This window comes from Pristis pectinata, chromosome 11, assembly GCF_009764475.1.
Source record: "Pristis pectinata isolate sPriPec2 chromosome 11, sPriPec2.1.pri, whole genome shotgun sequence".
Lineage (NCBI taxonomy): Eukaryota > Metazoa > Chordata > Chondrichthyes > Rhinopristiformes > Pristidae > Pristis > Pristis pectinata.
In genome coordinates, this window is record NC_067415.1 from 45,322,385 (window position 1) to 45,339,217 (window position 16,833).

Below are 16,833 nucleotides of genomic sequence, written 5' to 3' on the forward strand. Positions count from 1 at the left end.
CAACTCAGCACATCAGGAGAACCAGTCTCCCTTCCACTTCTCGCTGCCTTGGTAAAGCAGCCAACATAATCAAAGACCCCTCCCACCCTGTACATCCTCTTTTCTCCCCTCTCCCATGGGTCAGATGATACAAAAGCCTGAAAGCACATACCACCAGGCTCAAGGACAGCTTGTCTCACTGTTATAAGGCCACTGAATGGTTCCTTTGTATGATGAGATGGACACTTGACCTCACAATCTACCTTGTCATGCCTTGCACCTTATTGTCTGCCAGCACTGCACTTTGTCTGTAACTGTAACACTTTATTCTGTTATTGTTTTCCCTTGTACTACCTCAATGCACAGATGTGATGAAATGATCTGTATGGATAGCATGCAAAACAAAGTTTTTCGCTGTACCTTGGTACACGCGACAATAACAAACCAATTTACCAATCAACTCTTCTATAAAATGGGACAGACTTCTATTGATCCAAAGGAACTGGCTGCGGGCCCCTGTGCCTTCCTGTTTGACTTAGGAGGATGCAACATGCAAAATGCTGGAGGAACGCAGCAGGTCAGGCAACATCTATGGAGGGAAATGAACAGTCCATGTTCCAGGCCGAGACCCTTCATCGGGAATCTTTAACACACTCAAGGACAGCTTGAGGATGTATGACTTAAGATGTTGCCAGGACTTGAGGGTCTAACTTATAGGGAGAGGTTGGGCAGGCTAGGACTTCATTCCTTGGAACGAAGGAGATTGAGGGTTGTCCTTAACAAGGTGTATAAAATCATGAGGGGTATAGATAGGGTGAACACACAGTCTTTTTCCCAGGGAAAGTGAACTAAAAACTAGAGGGCATAGGTTTAAGGTGAGAGGTGAACAATTTAAAAGGGACCTGAGGGGCAACTTCTTCATGCAGAGCATGGTGGTATATGGAATGAACTGCCAGAGGCAGTGGTTGAGGCAGGTGCATTAACAACATTTGAAGGACGTTTGGATATGTACATGGATAGGAGGGGTTTGGAGGGATATAGGCCAAATGGGACTAGCTTGATGGGCACCATCGATGAGTTGGACCAAAGGGCCTTTTTCCCTATGCTGTATTACTCTATAACTTATAAATATAATCAGCTCCTCTAAAATATGAGGCAGACTTCCATTGTTCTGATGGTACTGAGCATAAGCCCTTGAGTCTTGCTGTTTGTTTCAGCTTGGCCAACAGTGCAGTCTTCCACTGGGATCCCAACACCCAGCATAATGGTGTATCACCCCAGGGGGCCACATGGGTGGCAATGGTGCTATGTGCAAAAACATGTGCTAACACTATTATATATAGAATCAGCAACACTGAATATATAGACTGAAAGACACTAAGAATATAAAGAGCTTTACACTGATTACATCTTTTGTAAGTTTTTTAAAATTATGAAAAAGGTTTGTTTTTGAATTAAAAAAAGCACCCAGCCCTTTGGGCATGGTTGAGTGGAGTGCAGGGATCGTCTCATTGCAGACAGACTTACATAATGGCTTCAACAGCAGGTGAGGCTCAGCCCCAGGAATGAGAATATGGAAGTCTTTGGAAGTTCACACAGTCTAGTGTGATTTGACAAGGAGTCTTCCAGTGCAACACAGGACAACCACAGCTGTGTGCAAGAGGGCAGAAGGTGCTGCCCTCAATTTAGGCCCCAACTAGCAATTGGAACCTGGACATCAACAGGGATATATGGGTAAGGCTTGGTAGAAGCATTGGCATCCATGTAAAAGCCCCAAGCCAGAAGTATTTAAAACCTATTAAAATTGAAGTAACTAATTAAAAAAAAAATGAAAATTATTTATTCTACCAAAATAAAAAAAGTTAATTAAAAACACAAATAATTAAAAACATTAAACTAAAGTAAGATATTTTACAAAACAACCACTCACCTTTTATCCCTGCATCTGTTCCCCAGATACCCATGATCTGAGTGGCAACTTCCTACTGCACTGCTGTTGAATCACAGGGAGACTAGGCTCCACTGCCAGATTCCACACAAAATTCACTGGTGCAGCAAAATGACCAATTAATTCCCCTAAATTGGTCAGTAATTACCAGCCTTCTGGGTAGCACAGTATATGTGCGCTTGTCTAGGACTTACTTCATTCTGAATAGTTGAACAGCAATGATTATGTTCGTAATCACTGGCCATGCAAAGTAGATTTGGCCTAATGATGCTTCACCCTTTGTTGAAATCAAGTCAATATAACTTAACAATGGCATATTGATCACTAATATTTAATTGTATTGTCAGGTGGGTGGAAAACCTCTATCTTCTTATCTCCAATAGTCCGGGATATTGGAAGGCCACTGATTTCCAGTTCCTCCATAGTTATTATCTAGGGCCATTTCCTGTTCTCTCCCTGTTTTTAGTATTTTTTTGTTCTCTCCTCCTGCAACAGGAGTGTTCACTCAACTGGTGCACTGTTGACAGTGAGGGTGGCTATCAGGGAGCCACATTAACTTCATAAGTATGAGGATTTGTAGCGGTGGTGAAGTGAAGAAGTGCGTAGAAAGAGGATGAGTGTGCTAGCAAGATGTAAGGATATTAGTAGTGATGTAATAGGATAGGCCTGACAAGGCAGAGTGAAAAGGTGATGTGATGGTCCAGGCAAATGTACAACTATACTCCTTTCCTGCTTAAGTCACTAAATTATTTCATGAGTTGAATCTGGTGCATGGGATAATGGTACAGTACATTTCTCCAACCCACTGCTGGGAAGAATGCCTCTTACTGGCTATTCACTACCCGTAACAGTACAGAGGTAGCTTTATGGTGGTCTGCTGACCATAAGCACTGAAGATTCAATATCACACCGTTTTTCCTCCTGTTTCAAATGCCAAGCCTCTTCATGTTTCATCTTTTGATTAGCCCTTTACATACTGGTGCTGAATCATTTTATTGAGGTCCTCATCATACACACTGCCATGCAAAAGAGACTAAATCCAAAAGTAAAGATACTGATTTGGCTTCAGTAAAATCTCCCTATTTTTATGGAGATACAAATAAGGAGATTACATGGAAAAGAGTTAATATCATAGGCCATGTTTTCCTCGGTGTGGCACCGAGATGTCCAGGTAATGGTGCAGGTTAAATCTTTTGAAAGAAACTCACAATATAAAGAATTTGGGTTCTATAGTTCTTTGTGGGTTCAATTTTTAGTTAAACTTCAAAACCTGGATATTTTCCCAGTAAAGAGATGGATTAATTTGCTTAAAATCAGGAATTATATTAGGTTAAATTACATAAATTGAAACACTATGTTCTCTTGTGATAATCAGCTTCTGAGCTTTCTTCTGTGGAATCTCTCAATTAATAGGAACATTTGGAAATGTTTTTATTCATAAAGTTCCCTCTAGAAAATACACAATATATGTAATAGATTCAGAAACGTTCTATGGAATGCAGAATTCCAACATTAAGGGAACACTCTGGTTTTTGGGGAAGTTATGAATGTTTATCTTGTAGAAATTGTCAGTTCAAATCTCAACTGATTGATTTACCTAAGCATTTGGATAATTAGAATGAACTGTCAGGGCATAGGAAGCATCTAGAGCATTTCTATGTCATTTTTGTAAATGGAGGAATGGACTGAAAATCGCAAAGAGTGAATCTCGTTAGCCCTGGGGAAGAAATTGGCTCCATCCATCATAATGAGGCCCTGTGGGGAAACAGGGCCTTCAACCATGTAAATATCATCATTCTGAGAGAGGGGTGGTGGACCAGAACAAACTCAATAGTGGAAAAAAGGTGAGGACTGGGAAACTGAAATACCTTCAAGAAGTGATGCACCCTGAGGGAAAATGGGAACTCTTGTTATTGAAATATTAGTGTATAGCTAGATTAATTTACAAAGCAGGATCTGGAGGTTGCCTGCCAAGTTTGGCCTGCAGGGACCCACTATGGTTTCTCAGTTTAGGTAGGGGCTGTGGGTAGTGGGATCAATGTAAAGGCAGCATTTGGGTAGGCAGCCCTATTGAAGTAATGAAGTGCACCAGCATAGAACCCTTAAAAAATGCCAAACCAATTGCACAGTTGGTGGGCTGTTTGCAGACGTTTTCTGATGGCGAGGAAAGATGTAATGAGGCTTTTAGAGGGAGCTGCATTGAACCAAGGACAGGACAGGGAAATAGCCAAAGCGGGGCCCTGAGCAGCACTGTCACTACCCAGGTAAAAGAGAGATTATTCTGACTTACAGAGAAAGATCAATCTTATTCCCCATTCCCCCTTAAGGCCAAATGGTCTTACCACTTTCAGCCAAGGTTGATGTATAAGTGTGTGTCGTAGCTCATTGTTGAAATGTTTTAATGGGACTGCTGATACTGAAAGATTGTCCATTAGTGAGAGTGACCTCACCACACCAGAATGGCCGAAACAACTGCCTGCAGGAAGACTAAAAGTATATAGTTTGACCACAGTGGTTTACCACCATTACCTGTTCAATTACTGGTGAAGTTACACACAGACAGGAGATGAGAAACTAATCACCAACTTGCAGCTGAATCACCTCATTTACTGTGCAGGAGAACTGGTGAAGTCAGTGCCTGTTACTATTAGCAGTGCTGTAAGGCAACAGGTTGGTGACAGGATGCTGCCAATAGTAATAATGCAGATACTTGACATGAGGTCCAAACTTTCTTTTTGCATTACATTTTTCAAGTCAGTTGAGGGTAGTTGGAAAAACCGAATGGCACATTGGTTAATCTACTGTCACAGTCTGTGTGCCAGCTGCCATCTTCCTTCATGTTCCTCATGGATGCAGCCTGGCAGCCTTTCGCCAAAGTGTCAGATGGCCAAACTACAGGAATCATTATGCCAACCTCAGGACAGCTTCTGTCACACATACCTCTCAGCTCTGAGGTTGGGTCTGTGCAGGTTTTTCCAAACAAACATTTCCCCGACCGCTTGACTCCAAACAGCACAGAGCTATTAACAACACCCAGGTACAAGATGGTACAGAGAAATTAATGTAAAAAATAAGAACATCTTTTCAGCTTTTCACTATTAATTGAATGCCAGCGTGATGACATTCAAAATTAAACTTGTAGAGTCAGATGGTGAAATGAAACATTTGTGAGTTGTCATTGTTTCTCTACATATAGAGTATAGATTGCTTGTAATAATAAATGTGGAAAGGAATGATGAAGACTCTCATCTAAATCATTAACCAATCTTTCTCCATCAGTTGGTGAATGACTTAGATGTTTATTATTTTCATTTTTAAAATTTGAATTAATGAAGATTCATGTTTTGTAGTTAATGAATGTTTCAATGGTTTAAAATCAAAAATGTAATGTTCTTTTCATCTCATTATTATGCTCTTACATTATTCTGACAATTTTATATTTATAAATTATATTAAAATCTTAACAAGGGGATGAGATTATCAGATCAGACTGCAGCTTGATTAATGAATAAATCTATGATTCCTGCCCTAGTTTGTTTAGCCTGTGTTCTCTGTGAGGACCTGGGTCAACAATGAGCCATGACCTGGGTCCTCACAGTGTCTATGTGGGCTGTTTGAGCTGCTACTTTATTACTATCCAAGCCTGTGGCAGTTCCACTTTGTGAAATCTCAGGCAGGAATAAGCAATGTGGAAAGTAATAATTGTCAAAGGAAGATAAGATTAAGAATTCCATTGTTACTTGTCAAAATGAAATAATGTCACTGAATTCAGTAATTATGACAAAAGGTGGCATAAATCTTGAAAAGTATAAGCACAATCTCAAGAAAAGTATTTATATCCTCAAAGCTAACAGCAGAAGATGACATCGGAAGAGATGATGACAGTGGGTAGCAACCGCTGAGGATTTTTGTTTCTGCTTTTATTATTGAAGTGCTCAGCTGGTGTGCTACTGAGACTATTAGCATACTTGAAATATTAATGTTCAGTGCATAAGTTATTCTTATGGGAAAGGAATCTTTGAATAGACACTATTATTAATAATACTAATACCAGAGTTTCCTACAGTATATCCAAGATCCATTTACACAGGACAAATTATATAGGTTAATACAAAAATATGCCATTTTCTCACTATAATAGTTCAAAGATTTGGGATGCATTAAAATAATATAAATAACACTATATTTACATTGTGTACAGTTAAGTAGATTGTTGCCCACTTCACAAATTTTAAATGGTAAGTGTAACATGATTGGGATAAATTATACATTTTCTATCAAAAACACATCACCATATACCAAGCCGCAAATTTTCTTCTTCCTTATTGACTAATATGGAAATTTTAACAATAAATAATAACCAACAGAATTCAAGGATAGGGAGTCAACAGCTAATTTTGTACCACTCCTGATGTTCTTCTCTATTAAAGTGAATGGAAGAGCAAAGTGGGTGAGTTATAAAACAGGCTGCTGATTTGTTAACACTGATACTTTCAGTAAAGAGTTAAAATAATCCTTTTCAGTTTCTATGTTCTTGTCTTTTCTAATTAGCTATTATCTGCTTATTATTTGTTATATTAATAAAAACATTGTATTTTAATAAATCACCTAACTGTCTGATTTTAATGTTCATGAAAGAAAAAAATACAAATACTATAACATAAAGCAGAAATGGAGGGAGTATGAGCATCTGTAACATAAAAAAAGGTTGCATTTCTTTATCAGAATTAAGATTTGGAATATATGCTGAATATATGCTTATTTTTTATCTACAAAATGCAAATTGTATTCCTCCAACTTGCAGCAATTAGGTCAAAATCTGTCCACAAACACAAATAAATTGATTGAACTGTTGGCACAACTGAGAATCACAAATGAAAAAAAAAACATGGTTAACACTGAATAAAAAAACCCGTGCAATTGGTTTCTTTGTCTCATACATAATAATTACATTTATTTGAATAATTTTAGATTTTATTCTGATTGTATAGCTGGAAGCATTAAGTAACTGAGATATGTGAACAGACTAGGATAAGGAGAAATGAATTTCAACATGTAGGATCTTTGGATCTGAGAAATATTTTCTCAATGGTTAGTGATTAGAAGCTGTGAGTGAGCAATTAGACTTGGATGTTCATATTTACAGATAGCTAAAATTAGTGGGTAAATATTAAATGTGATCTTAAATAGTAATCTAATATTTGACCTTATCTTAAGGTGGTTGGAAAATAAACAAGAAGAAGTAATGCTATTTGTCCACAGAGCCACGGTTCTATTTATGGAGATCTTATCATTCCACTTAGGACACAGCACCTTAGGAATTATATTGGGCATGGGGGAAATAGAATGCAGATTGACTGCAACATAGACTCAACAAAATGTAATCTTAGTTCAAGAGACTAAATTTTATGGCCATGTTGCATGAACTTAGGTTACATTTTCTTGAGTTTAGATTACTGAGGGGCAATTTAATCAAAGAACTATGCAGGAAGACTAGTTCCCATGCACAAGATGGCACAATCTTTAAATCAGAGCCAGCTCATTTAGGAGAAAAATCAGGTTGCATCTTTTCACACAAACAGTAGTAGCAATCTAGTACTCTCTCTTTCTCTTAAAAGGCTGTAGACACTAAGTGAATTGAAAGTTTCAGTACTGATATCAATAGATTTTTGTTGTACAGAATTGAAGAAGGCAAGTAAAGATTTTCAATTAGTGAAATAAAATCAGGTTCATGCGACTGGATGGAAAAATTCTATTCCTGTCTTTCCTACCTGTTTTAGTACTTTGCTATGTAAGAAAAATATGGGAAACAGTTGCCGTTATTCTCCCCTAAATAATTCCATCAACAATTGAAAATAAACACATACTGATGTATTTTAAGGCAGATAACATTGTTACATACAATGCTTGTGTTTAGTTTACTTAAACAAATTAGATCACATGCAAAATTATTCACCTGACAAGATTTGGGGCATGTATTTAATGCTTTAACAGAAGCAGATATTAGTAGTAAATCAAATCAATCAATTTTTAATATTCAATTAATATCCTCCTTGAATTTATAAGGTCCCAATTTTATGGAACAGAAATAGCATCTCTGACGACATGAAGAATAACTAATAATGAAACATGCTAATTTAATCTAATTTCCAGAAATAAATTAGATTAATTTGAAGACATATATTTAACAACTAAAGAAACTAAAAGGAACAAAATGTAAGGATATAAATGTTATTCTCAAATAATTAAAACATTAACAGATTGTGCACATCAGTTATTTTTCCTTAATACTAGTTAATATGCGGCTTGGAGTGACCACGAGGCAAGGTATCTCAAATGTAGGAAATTAAATTCACAATTAAAGAGCAAAAGATATTAACGAGTTTAATCAGGTCATTAACAACTGACTAATTTGTAGCTGAGCTAACAAGCAGCAATCTAGTTATTTATCTGTGTGGAAAGAGTTAACATCATAATTAGTTTAAGCCAGAAACATATTGATAAAAATATATTTTGGATATTCCTTTTAGTGTGTGCATGATTATTCCCATATTTTATTCAAATTATAATAAAAAGAAATTATTTACTGTCAAACAAAGTCCTAATTTCTATTTGAGATACGTTAATGAAAGTGATGATATAATGGATAATGAGGCAAGATCAAATGATTCTAATTGGACCAGTCTGTGGCAGAACTGGTAGATATAGTTCTACTTATCTTTGATAAGGAGAATAACCCCATCCTCTGCACTCATAAGGACTGCCTACGCACCATATCCTTTTTGTCACATGAAATGACATACGTGCCTAAGACGGTTCTTTTTTTTGAACAGAGACAGTGAGACAGCAGAGCAGTCATGTTCAAGATACCCAGTTCAAGATTTAATTTCTGTACTGCATTGCTACCATTGCCAAAGTGACAGGGGAAGACTACACATTATTCAAGAGTGAATGTCAAACAAAAATCTGGAGTGTTTAGATATTCTGACACTATGCATGACGAGAGCCCTGTTTTTTCACTCCCAAACAGTATTAAGTAGATTTACTGTGTTGTGCATCATTAGCACTTCCCAAGATATTTATGTACACACTGATTTACACAACTTTTCAAGCAATGATAGATAAGAAAAGCCCCTTTGGTTCATTTAACTTGTTCCACACAACTGTGATACCTTATGCATTATAAGATGCACACTCTTCTATGACATAACTAATCCTTTGATGGTCCTGCTCATCCTTCATGATCAACTGCCAGTGTGCAAAAATAAAACCTCATGAAGTATACAGCAACTCACGTTGACAGAACAATCCATTTCACAGACTGCAGAAATGGTGAGATTAATAATCTTAACACAGCTTTACATGTGTTATCATGCTTAGTACTCCAGTCCCATAATGCAGTGTTATACTGGAAATTAAAGTCAGCATTAAATTAGTGCCTGTGATATGAAAGAATGATTTACCAGTAATATTGTATTTTCTCTTTGTTCTACTGAAAGAAGCACATTACAATGGAACACGGTTCAACCGGTGTTCATTTTATTGGTATATTAAATTTACCTCACTGTCTTATCCATCTCACCTATGCTTGCGCTTTTCTGTTTTGTGATACATCTGTCATTGACTTATTCACTTATAATATTTGGTATTGGTATATTATTGTCACTTGTACCAAGGTACAGTGAAAAGCTTGTCTTACAAACCGATCGTACGGGTCAATTCATTACACAGTGCAGTTACATTGAGTTAGTACAAAGTGCATTGATGTAGTACAGGTAAAAACAGTAACAGTACAGTGTAAAGTGTCACAGCTACAGAGAAAGTGCAGTGCAATAAGGTGCAAGGTCACAACAAGGTAGATCGTGAGGTCATAGTCCATTCTCATTGTATAAGGAAACCGTTCAATAGTCTTATCACAGTGGGGTAGAATCTGTGGCCATGTCCATGTCCACGTCCATTTGTGTTTCCTAACTGTCCTGATGATAGCCTTCTTTTACATGTCCCTTTTCTTAGCTTACACTGTTCAACTGCTAAAAGTGACAATGAGCCAGTTGTTGAATGCACAGTGACCATTTGGTTAAGCAGTTGAACAATGAGCCACAAAGGAAAGGGTAAGATTTGTTCCTCTTGATAAGCCAATAAAGAATGTCACCTTGGAGGAGCATCTTGGAAGTAGTGAATCATCATATAAGGTTCAAATTAGGTATGGAGAAGGGAAAGGAACAATCCAGAATAAAAAGTTTTCAGCTGCTGAAGGATTAATTTCAGAAGATTGAAGAAGATTCTGACATGGACAAATTACAGTCAAAGACTGGGGGTAGAATGCATTAGACCAATGGTTAATCTTTAAAGCAGAAAAGGGAAAGGGAATAAAAGCCTATTCCAAAGCTCTCTGAATGATGAAAGAGTTAGAGAGTAGAATCTCAGGAAAACAGGGGCATTTGACCAAAATCAGCTTGATTGTATTAAGAGAGAACAAGACTGAATGTAAAATGTGAAGAGAAAAAGAGTAAAGAGAACAAGTCACAATCGGAGAACAGGACAAATTAATATAAAAAAGTGAATCCAAAGGCTATCAATATACATATTAACAGTAAAAAGTTTGCCAGAGGACTGGTGGGAAAAATATGATTATCTATTCTAAAAGGCAGAAGACACATCTGAAGTTCTAAATAAGTATTTTGCATTGGTGTTTAGATGGAAGGGGATTTGCCTGAACTACTTTGACCAAGGAAGTTGACGGGATACTGAATGATATAGAGGTAGGTAAAGAGGCTGGCACTTCTTAAAGTGCATTCTGTTAGGAGCAGATGTGCCTTCAATTGATGAAGAAAGTAAGCATAGAAATTGAAGAGCGACTGACCAATCCAGAGCTGAGACAATTGGACGTATGATTGCAAATGGTACATTTTTGTTCAAGAAAGTGGCGAAGGATAAACCAGTTAATGATAGGCCAGTCAGATTAACTTCAGTAATGAGGAAGCTTTCAGCAAGAGTATTCTGGGAATAAATAAACTGCCACTTTGACAAACATGGACTAATAAAAGCCAAAACAGATTCCATCAGGGAAAAATTGTGTATGACTAACTTGATTAAGTTTTTAGATGGAGTAAAATGGAAGGTGGGTGAATGCAGCACAATTGATATAAGGTATCTTTTTCTCATCAATGTGCAAGCATTTAATGCCAATTTCTAACAGCCCTTGAAAGGATAATTGTGAGCTCGTTTCTTGATCCACTGTAATCTGTGTGGTAAAGATGGTCCTACAGAGGTCTTGCAAGATCTCTGAATATTAGCTGTAACTTGATTCATCAGAGAAGTTAACCAAATTTTATATACCAGCATATATCATGAAGTCAAAGGATTTAGTTCCAAAGAATTAGAAAAATTCTGTAGCTATGGGCAACTTCTCACAGGAGCTCTCTAAGACAATGAAGTATTTAACAAACAGCTTTATTAACTGTTCCTAGTTGACACAGAGAAGAGGGAAGAAAAGACTTAACTCCAGCCATTATTTTCATAGCATGGAAAAACTAGTAAAATGGGAAATTGACAGCCTTGTGGTATAGAACAGAACATATAAAATGACATGGGTGTTGCATTTGAGGAAGACAATGTGGTCAATTATTGGTTAGGGTGCCACATCTAATCACAGCTGATCTGACCATCACTAGACTGCAGTTCTATTAGATCTTACTTGTAGCTGGAAATTACTGTCTGGGTAAATATGTTGTGCATGTTTATTAGTAGCCTTTGATTGTTGTGTGCTTATAAGTAATTGTTAGCTATTATAATGTAATTGTACTCTTTTTGCTTTTAGACAGTCCCTGCTAACATTCCTGATAATATCGCCATGTAATCTTTTCAGTAAATGAAGCATTCCAGAAATCCTTGTCTTGAATCATCTAAGGATGGGGTCTGAATTCTGAACTGTTAGACAAGGTAGATTGACCCCTGCCTGTCTTACATTGTTATATAAAGGGGTTAAAGATTTTGACTCATTGATGCTGAAGGAATAAAAAAAATTTGTAAATCAAGTTTGTGGATGGTAATGCTACTGTGTGCTTTTTGCCCTTATCCTTCTAGATTTCAGTGGTCAAAAGTTTGTGAGATGCTGTCAAAGAAGCCTTGGTGAGTTGTTATTGCGCATTGCAGTCATACACCATTGATGGAGGAGAAAGAACATTTGGGATCCAGTCTGGATCCCAGTCAAGCAGAATGCAGTGCTAGGATGCTGTTGAGATTCTTGAGTTATTGGAGCTGCATTCATCCAGGCAGTGCAGATTAATCCATTTCGCCCATGACTTGTGATTTATATTTTTTGGAAAGACTTTAGGCAGTCAAGGCTTCAGGGGCCCACAGCAGAATACTCAGCCTCTGACCAGACTCAGCCTCTTGCAAGTCACATTTTTATGTAGCCTGTTCAGTTAAGTTTCTGGTTAATGTTAACCCTTTTCGATTAGTGATGAGACTGCTATTTTACATTCAGGGAAGTGGTTAGAGTCTCTTTTGCTGGTCAGCACAATGTGCCTTAAAATTGACTTGCCCATATATACAGAATTTCAAAAGGCATTTGATAGAGTACAATATAATAGGTTGCTGGAAAAACTAACACCTCTGAGATAAAAAAAGATAGTAGCAACATGGATAGAGAATTAGCTAAGGAAAAGAAAATGAAGCATTAGGATGAATGGTCCCTTTTCAGACAAGAGAGAAACACACAGTGGTTTCCTAAATTTCAGTACTTGCAGCACTCCCTTTCTGGTATAGTTTAATTACTCGGACCTAGAACAGGGCAGAGTATTAAATTTGCAAAATTTTGCATAAACTTACAAGTCTAATGGTGGGGAGAGGGGTGAAGTTTGAGAATAGACAGGCTGTTCAAATGAATGGACAAGTGGCAGGTGAGATTTAATTCAGATAAAATATGGCCATCCTTTTTGTATGAGTAGAGAAAATATAATTGATACAAAGGTACAATTACAAAGGAGTGCAAGAACAGAGACACTTGGGTGTGTTTGTGCACTGACTAACAAAGCAGTTAATAAAGCAAAGAACATCTTGTGAATTACATCAGTAGAGGGACAGAGAACAACAATCAGGAAGTCAGGTTAATTACATTAGTCTAAATGAATACGAATTCAGCCCAGTGTCCAGTCCTAGATACCACATTATTAAAAGATAAGAAGAGATTTTCTACAGGAGTTATAGAGTGGTTTCTTGTATTAAGTATTATAGTTATGGGAGAGAATGGAAAATCTGCGATTGTTTTCTTTTGATTGGAGAAGGCTAAGATGAGAGTTAATCAAGGAGTTCAAGATCACAAAGTGGTTAGAAAATAGGGGAAAATGGTTCCCATTGGCTGAAGTGTTGATAAGCAGAGGGCATTGATTCAAGATGACTGACAGAAGAACCATTGGTTTCACAGAGAAGCACTAATGGGTTAGGATTGAAACCACATTCAATGGGAACCTTCAAAAGGGAATTAGCTATCTGAACCAGGAAAGTAATGATATAGTGAAAGAGCAGGGAAATGAGATGACTGGATTGTTCTCCAACAGAGTTAACCACCTCTATAGGGCTCCTTCTATGCTGTACTAGATTCTGTTATTCTTTATGTGAGGGTGGTCCAAACATTCATAGATCCACTTCCTCCCCAAACAATGTAAATTCTACGAGGAATGAAGGAGCAGAGAGAAAATTACAATCACATCAAAATAATGAAATAAATTCAATGGAAGAAAAAGAATAAGTTGATTGGGGTAAAGAGAGTGAGTTTTTGATTCCCCGATCAATTTGTACTTATACACATTCCTCTCCTGGGATGCAGTTTGATGCATTGAATATTATTATTTATCTGAATGAATTTATTATTTAAGAAATGTGACTGATTTCCCCATTTTTTAAAAATGAATTGTTTCAGCTCAATTCAGATACTCTCTCAGTCTCACTGCTGTTCATCAATTTTCTGCAGTAAACAATTCATTTGCATATTTCTTGTTGCATCATTGCTTGTTGAAGACATTTATCAATTGCAGATTAATATTTTAGCAAAATCATGAATTTGAATAAAATAATCTCCATGGAGTTTAGTTAGGTCAAATCAGGCCTAGTGCACACGGTCTGTGGAAATAATGTAAATAAACACAGTCATTTATTTCACTTTATCATTGTAGAAAAGCTACTCAGTTTCAGATTTGGCTAGAGATTATTATTGTGGTATTAGTTCCATTTCCTACCTGTGAGATCATCATTTGGCCAAGAACCTTGGGGACAAGCTTGGCAGGTGTATTCATCAAACACAAACTCATTTTCTTTACACAGGGTACAAGTCCAGCAGCAGCTCACTTCTCCTTTCCGGATCACCTATACAGAATAATTGGTAGCACAGAGAACGGTATGAGATAATTGTAAAGTGTTCATTTTTTTTTGTGTTAACTAAAGACTTCTGCAGACTTCCAGTGAAACTACATGGTGATTAGATGTCACTGACATCTTTTCAGAAGCACTTATATGCAGTGTCACAAAGACTTTTAAAAATCTATAATTGCATGGTTTACATGCAGTTGTATTGCATGTACAAAGATATTTATGGGATTTTCTGTTGAGTTTTGCACATCGCCAAATTGGTTGCTCTGTCACAGACCTCAAGTCCAAGCATGGGTTCACAAACTAAACATTCAGCTAATAAGACAGGAAAAAAAATTATTGTAATTCCATACTTGCTGATTCAAAGTCTGCCAAAGCTGGCAGTGAAAGTAAATGATTTGAATGTATTTGATTCAAAAACACCCAGGAAATGAAACATTAAAAAATGTTAATGTGTATTACATTCTTCAAAAAAAAATCACTATATAAAACAGTCCCACAAAAAAGTGAAAAATTAGACTGGATATGTTAATTGTTTCTCTTTCCACAGTTGCTGCTTGGCCTGCTGAATTTTTCCAGCACTTCCTGTTTTTATTTGCGAACAATGTACTTACGATTCTTCCAGTAGTCATTTTCCTATTGTACAAGCAAGGTTTAACCTGTTGCATGATACAGGTGGCACAATGGCACGGCTGGTAGAGCAACAAACAGTCTGCTGGAAAAACTCAGCGGGTCGAGCAGCATCTATGGGAGGAAGGGAATTGACGACGTTTTGGGTTGAAAACCTAACGTAGGGTTTTGACCCGCAACGCTGACAATTTCTTTCCTCCCGCAGATGCTGCTCGACCCACTGAGTTCTTCCAGCAGATTGTTTGTTACCCCAGATTCCAGCATCTGCAGTCTCTTGTGTCTCCTGAGCTGGTAAAGTCAATGCCTCACAGTCCCAGAGACCCAGGTTTAATCCTGACCCTCTGTGCAATCTGTGTGGAGTTTGCACATTCTCCCTGTGACCCTGTGGGTTCCTTCCAGATGCTCTAGTTTCCTCTCACATCCCAAAGACATGCAGGTTGGTAGGCGAATTGGCCACTGTAAATTGCCCCTACTGTAGATGAGTGGTAGAATCTTGGGGGTATTGAGAATATGGGGAGAATTAAAAAATAGAATTAATGTAGGATTAGTGTAAATTGGTCATTGATGATTGACATGGGCTCAGTGGACTGAAGAGCCCGTTTTCACACTATATCTCTATACAACTCTATGATCCGTAGGCACATTTTCCAGCCTGACAACTAAGAAGCCTACAGGATTCCAAGGGAAATCCACCAGTGCAGCATTGGGACATCAGCCAATGACAGCGGCTTTCAGAATTCAGGAGTTTGTCACGGAAATGTGAGTAATCTGACAAAAGTGCTGGATCTGGCTAGAAGACCTGAATCATTTTTTACCTGTGACAAGATAACTGAGGTTATATGTAAACATGAACATCTTTGCTCGTAAACAAGTTATGTCAGAGAAATATTATGTCATTGTATTAATTTTACATGAATTTTAAAAAATTCCATGTTTTATAATGGATCTTGTTACTGCCAGAGGGAAAGGTAATGATAAAGAATCTGCTTTGTCTGCAGCAGAACCCTGAACATTAAATATTCTTGTGTTGTGAAGAATTAACAATTCCACCCCAGTGGGAGAATTCTGGCTGAAAAGCAGTTTTTAATTTTCTATTATAAATGAAAGTTCAGATCGAAATGATGAAAAAGAAGCATTCCAATTTTATGTTCTCTGAAGTCCCAAAGCGATACATAAAAGTGAATTACTTTTGTAGTGAAGTTACATTGTTTTTATGCCAGAAAACTCAGCAGCCAATTTTCTTGCAGTTAAATCTCCTGAGCAGCAAATCTGTTTTTGATGCTGTTAGTGAGGTAGAAATGTTGACTAGTACATGGATGGACCATTTCTACTTTGTATACAGCTTTGGGATCTTTTGCACTCTCTGAATAGGCAAAATGGACCTCAGTTTCAGATCTGCTCCTTCGATAGTGGCTATGGCTTCACACCTTCAATTCTCAGCTTGCATAACAAGCACGACAATACCATACTGAGCCACATTTTTGATTGTACTGCAACATCACAATAAGAATTTAATTTCTAGTCATCTGACTTTGAGATGACCATTTTATGAATTGAATCACGCTGGTACAGTTTGCTGTATGCATGTAAATTCATTAGCATAGTTCCATCTGGAGATCTGAACTTATATAGGGCACATGAGTATAAAACTGGGACCATAAAGGAGTGTAAATAGAAGTTGAATGAATAGAATACTTAAAAGGCAATGTCAGACAGTACAGCAAAATTCTGCAAGCCTTAGGAAATGCTTGAAAGGTAGCAGAACATATTTGTGGCCTTTGGCAAAGCTAAAGAGGGAAAGGACAATGAAGTGACAGGCAAGAATTCAGGGCCACTGGAGTTGTGCATTAAATGTAATAATGGCTGGCATGGCTCATTTTTAAAGCAACTTTGTGAATACAGTGCAA

At 37.3% G+C, this 16,833-nt stretch overlaps 1 protein-coding gene across 2 annotated transcripts in view; it reads right to left on the reverse strand.

Moving 5' to 3' along the window:
• Positions 1 to 16,833, reverse strand: part of grm5b (glutamate receptor, metabotropic 5b) — a 379,483-nt gene that overhangs the window by 48,130 nt on the left and 314,520 nt on the right. For both annotated transcript variants that reach the window (XM_052025542.1, XM_052025541.1), the window contains one exon: positions 14,167 to 14,293. In XM_052025542.1, coding sequence (XP_051881502.1) covers positions 14,167 to 14,293 — 127 coding nt within the window. The remainder of the gene's footprint in view (positions 1 to 14,166; positions 14,294 to 16,833) is intronic.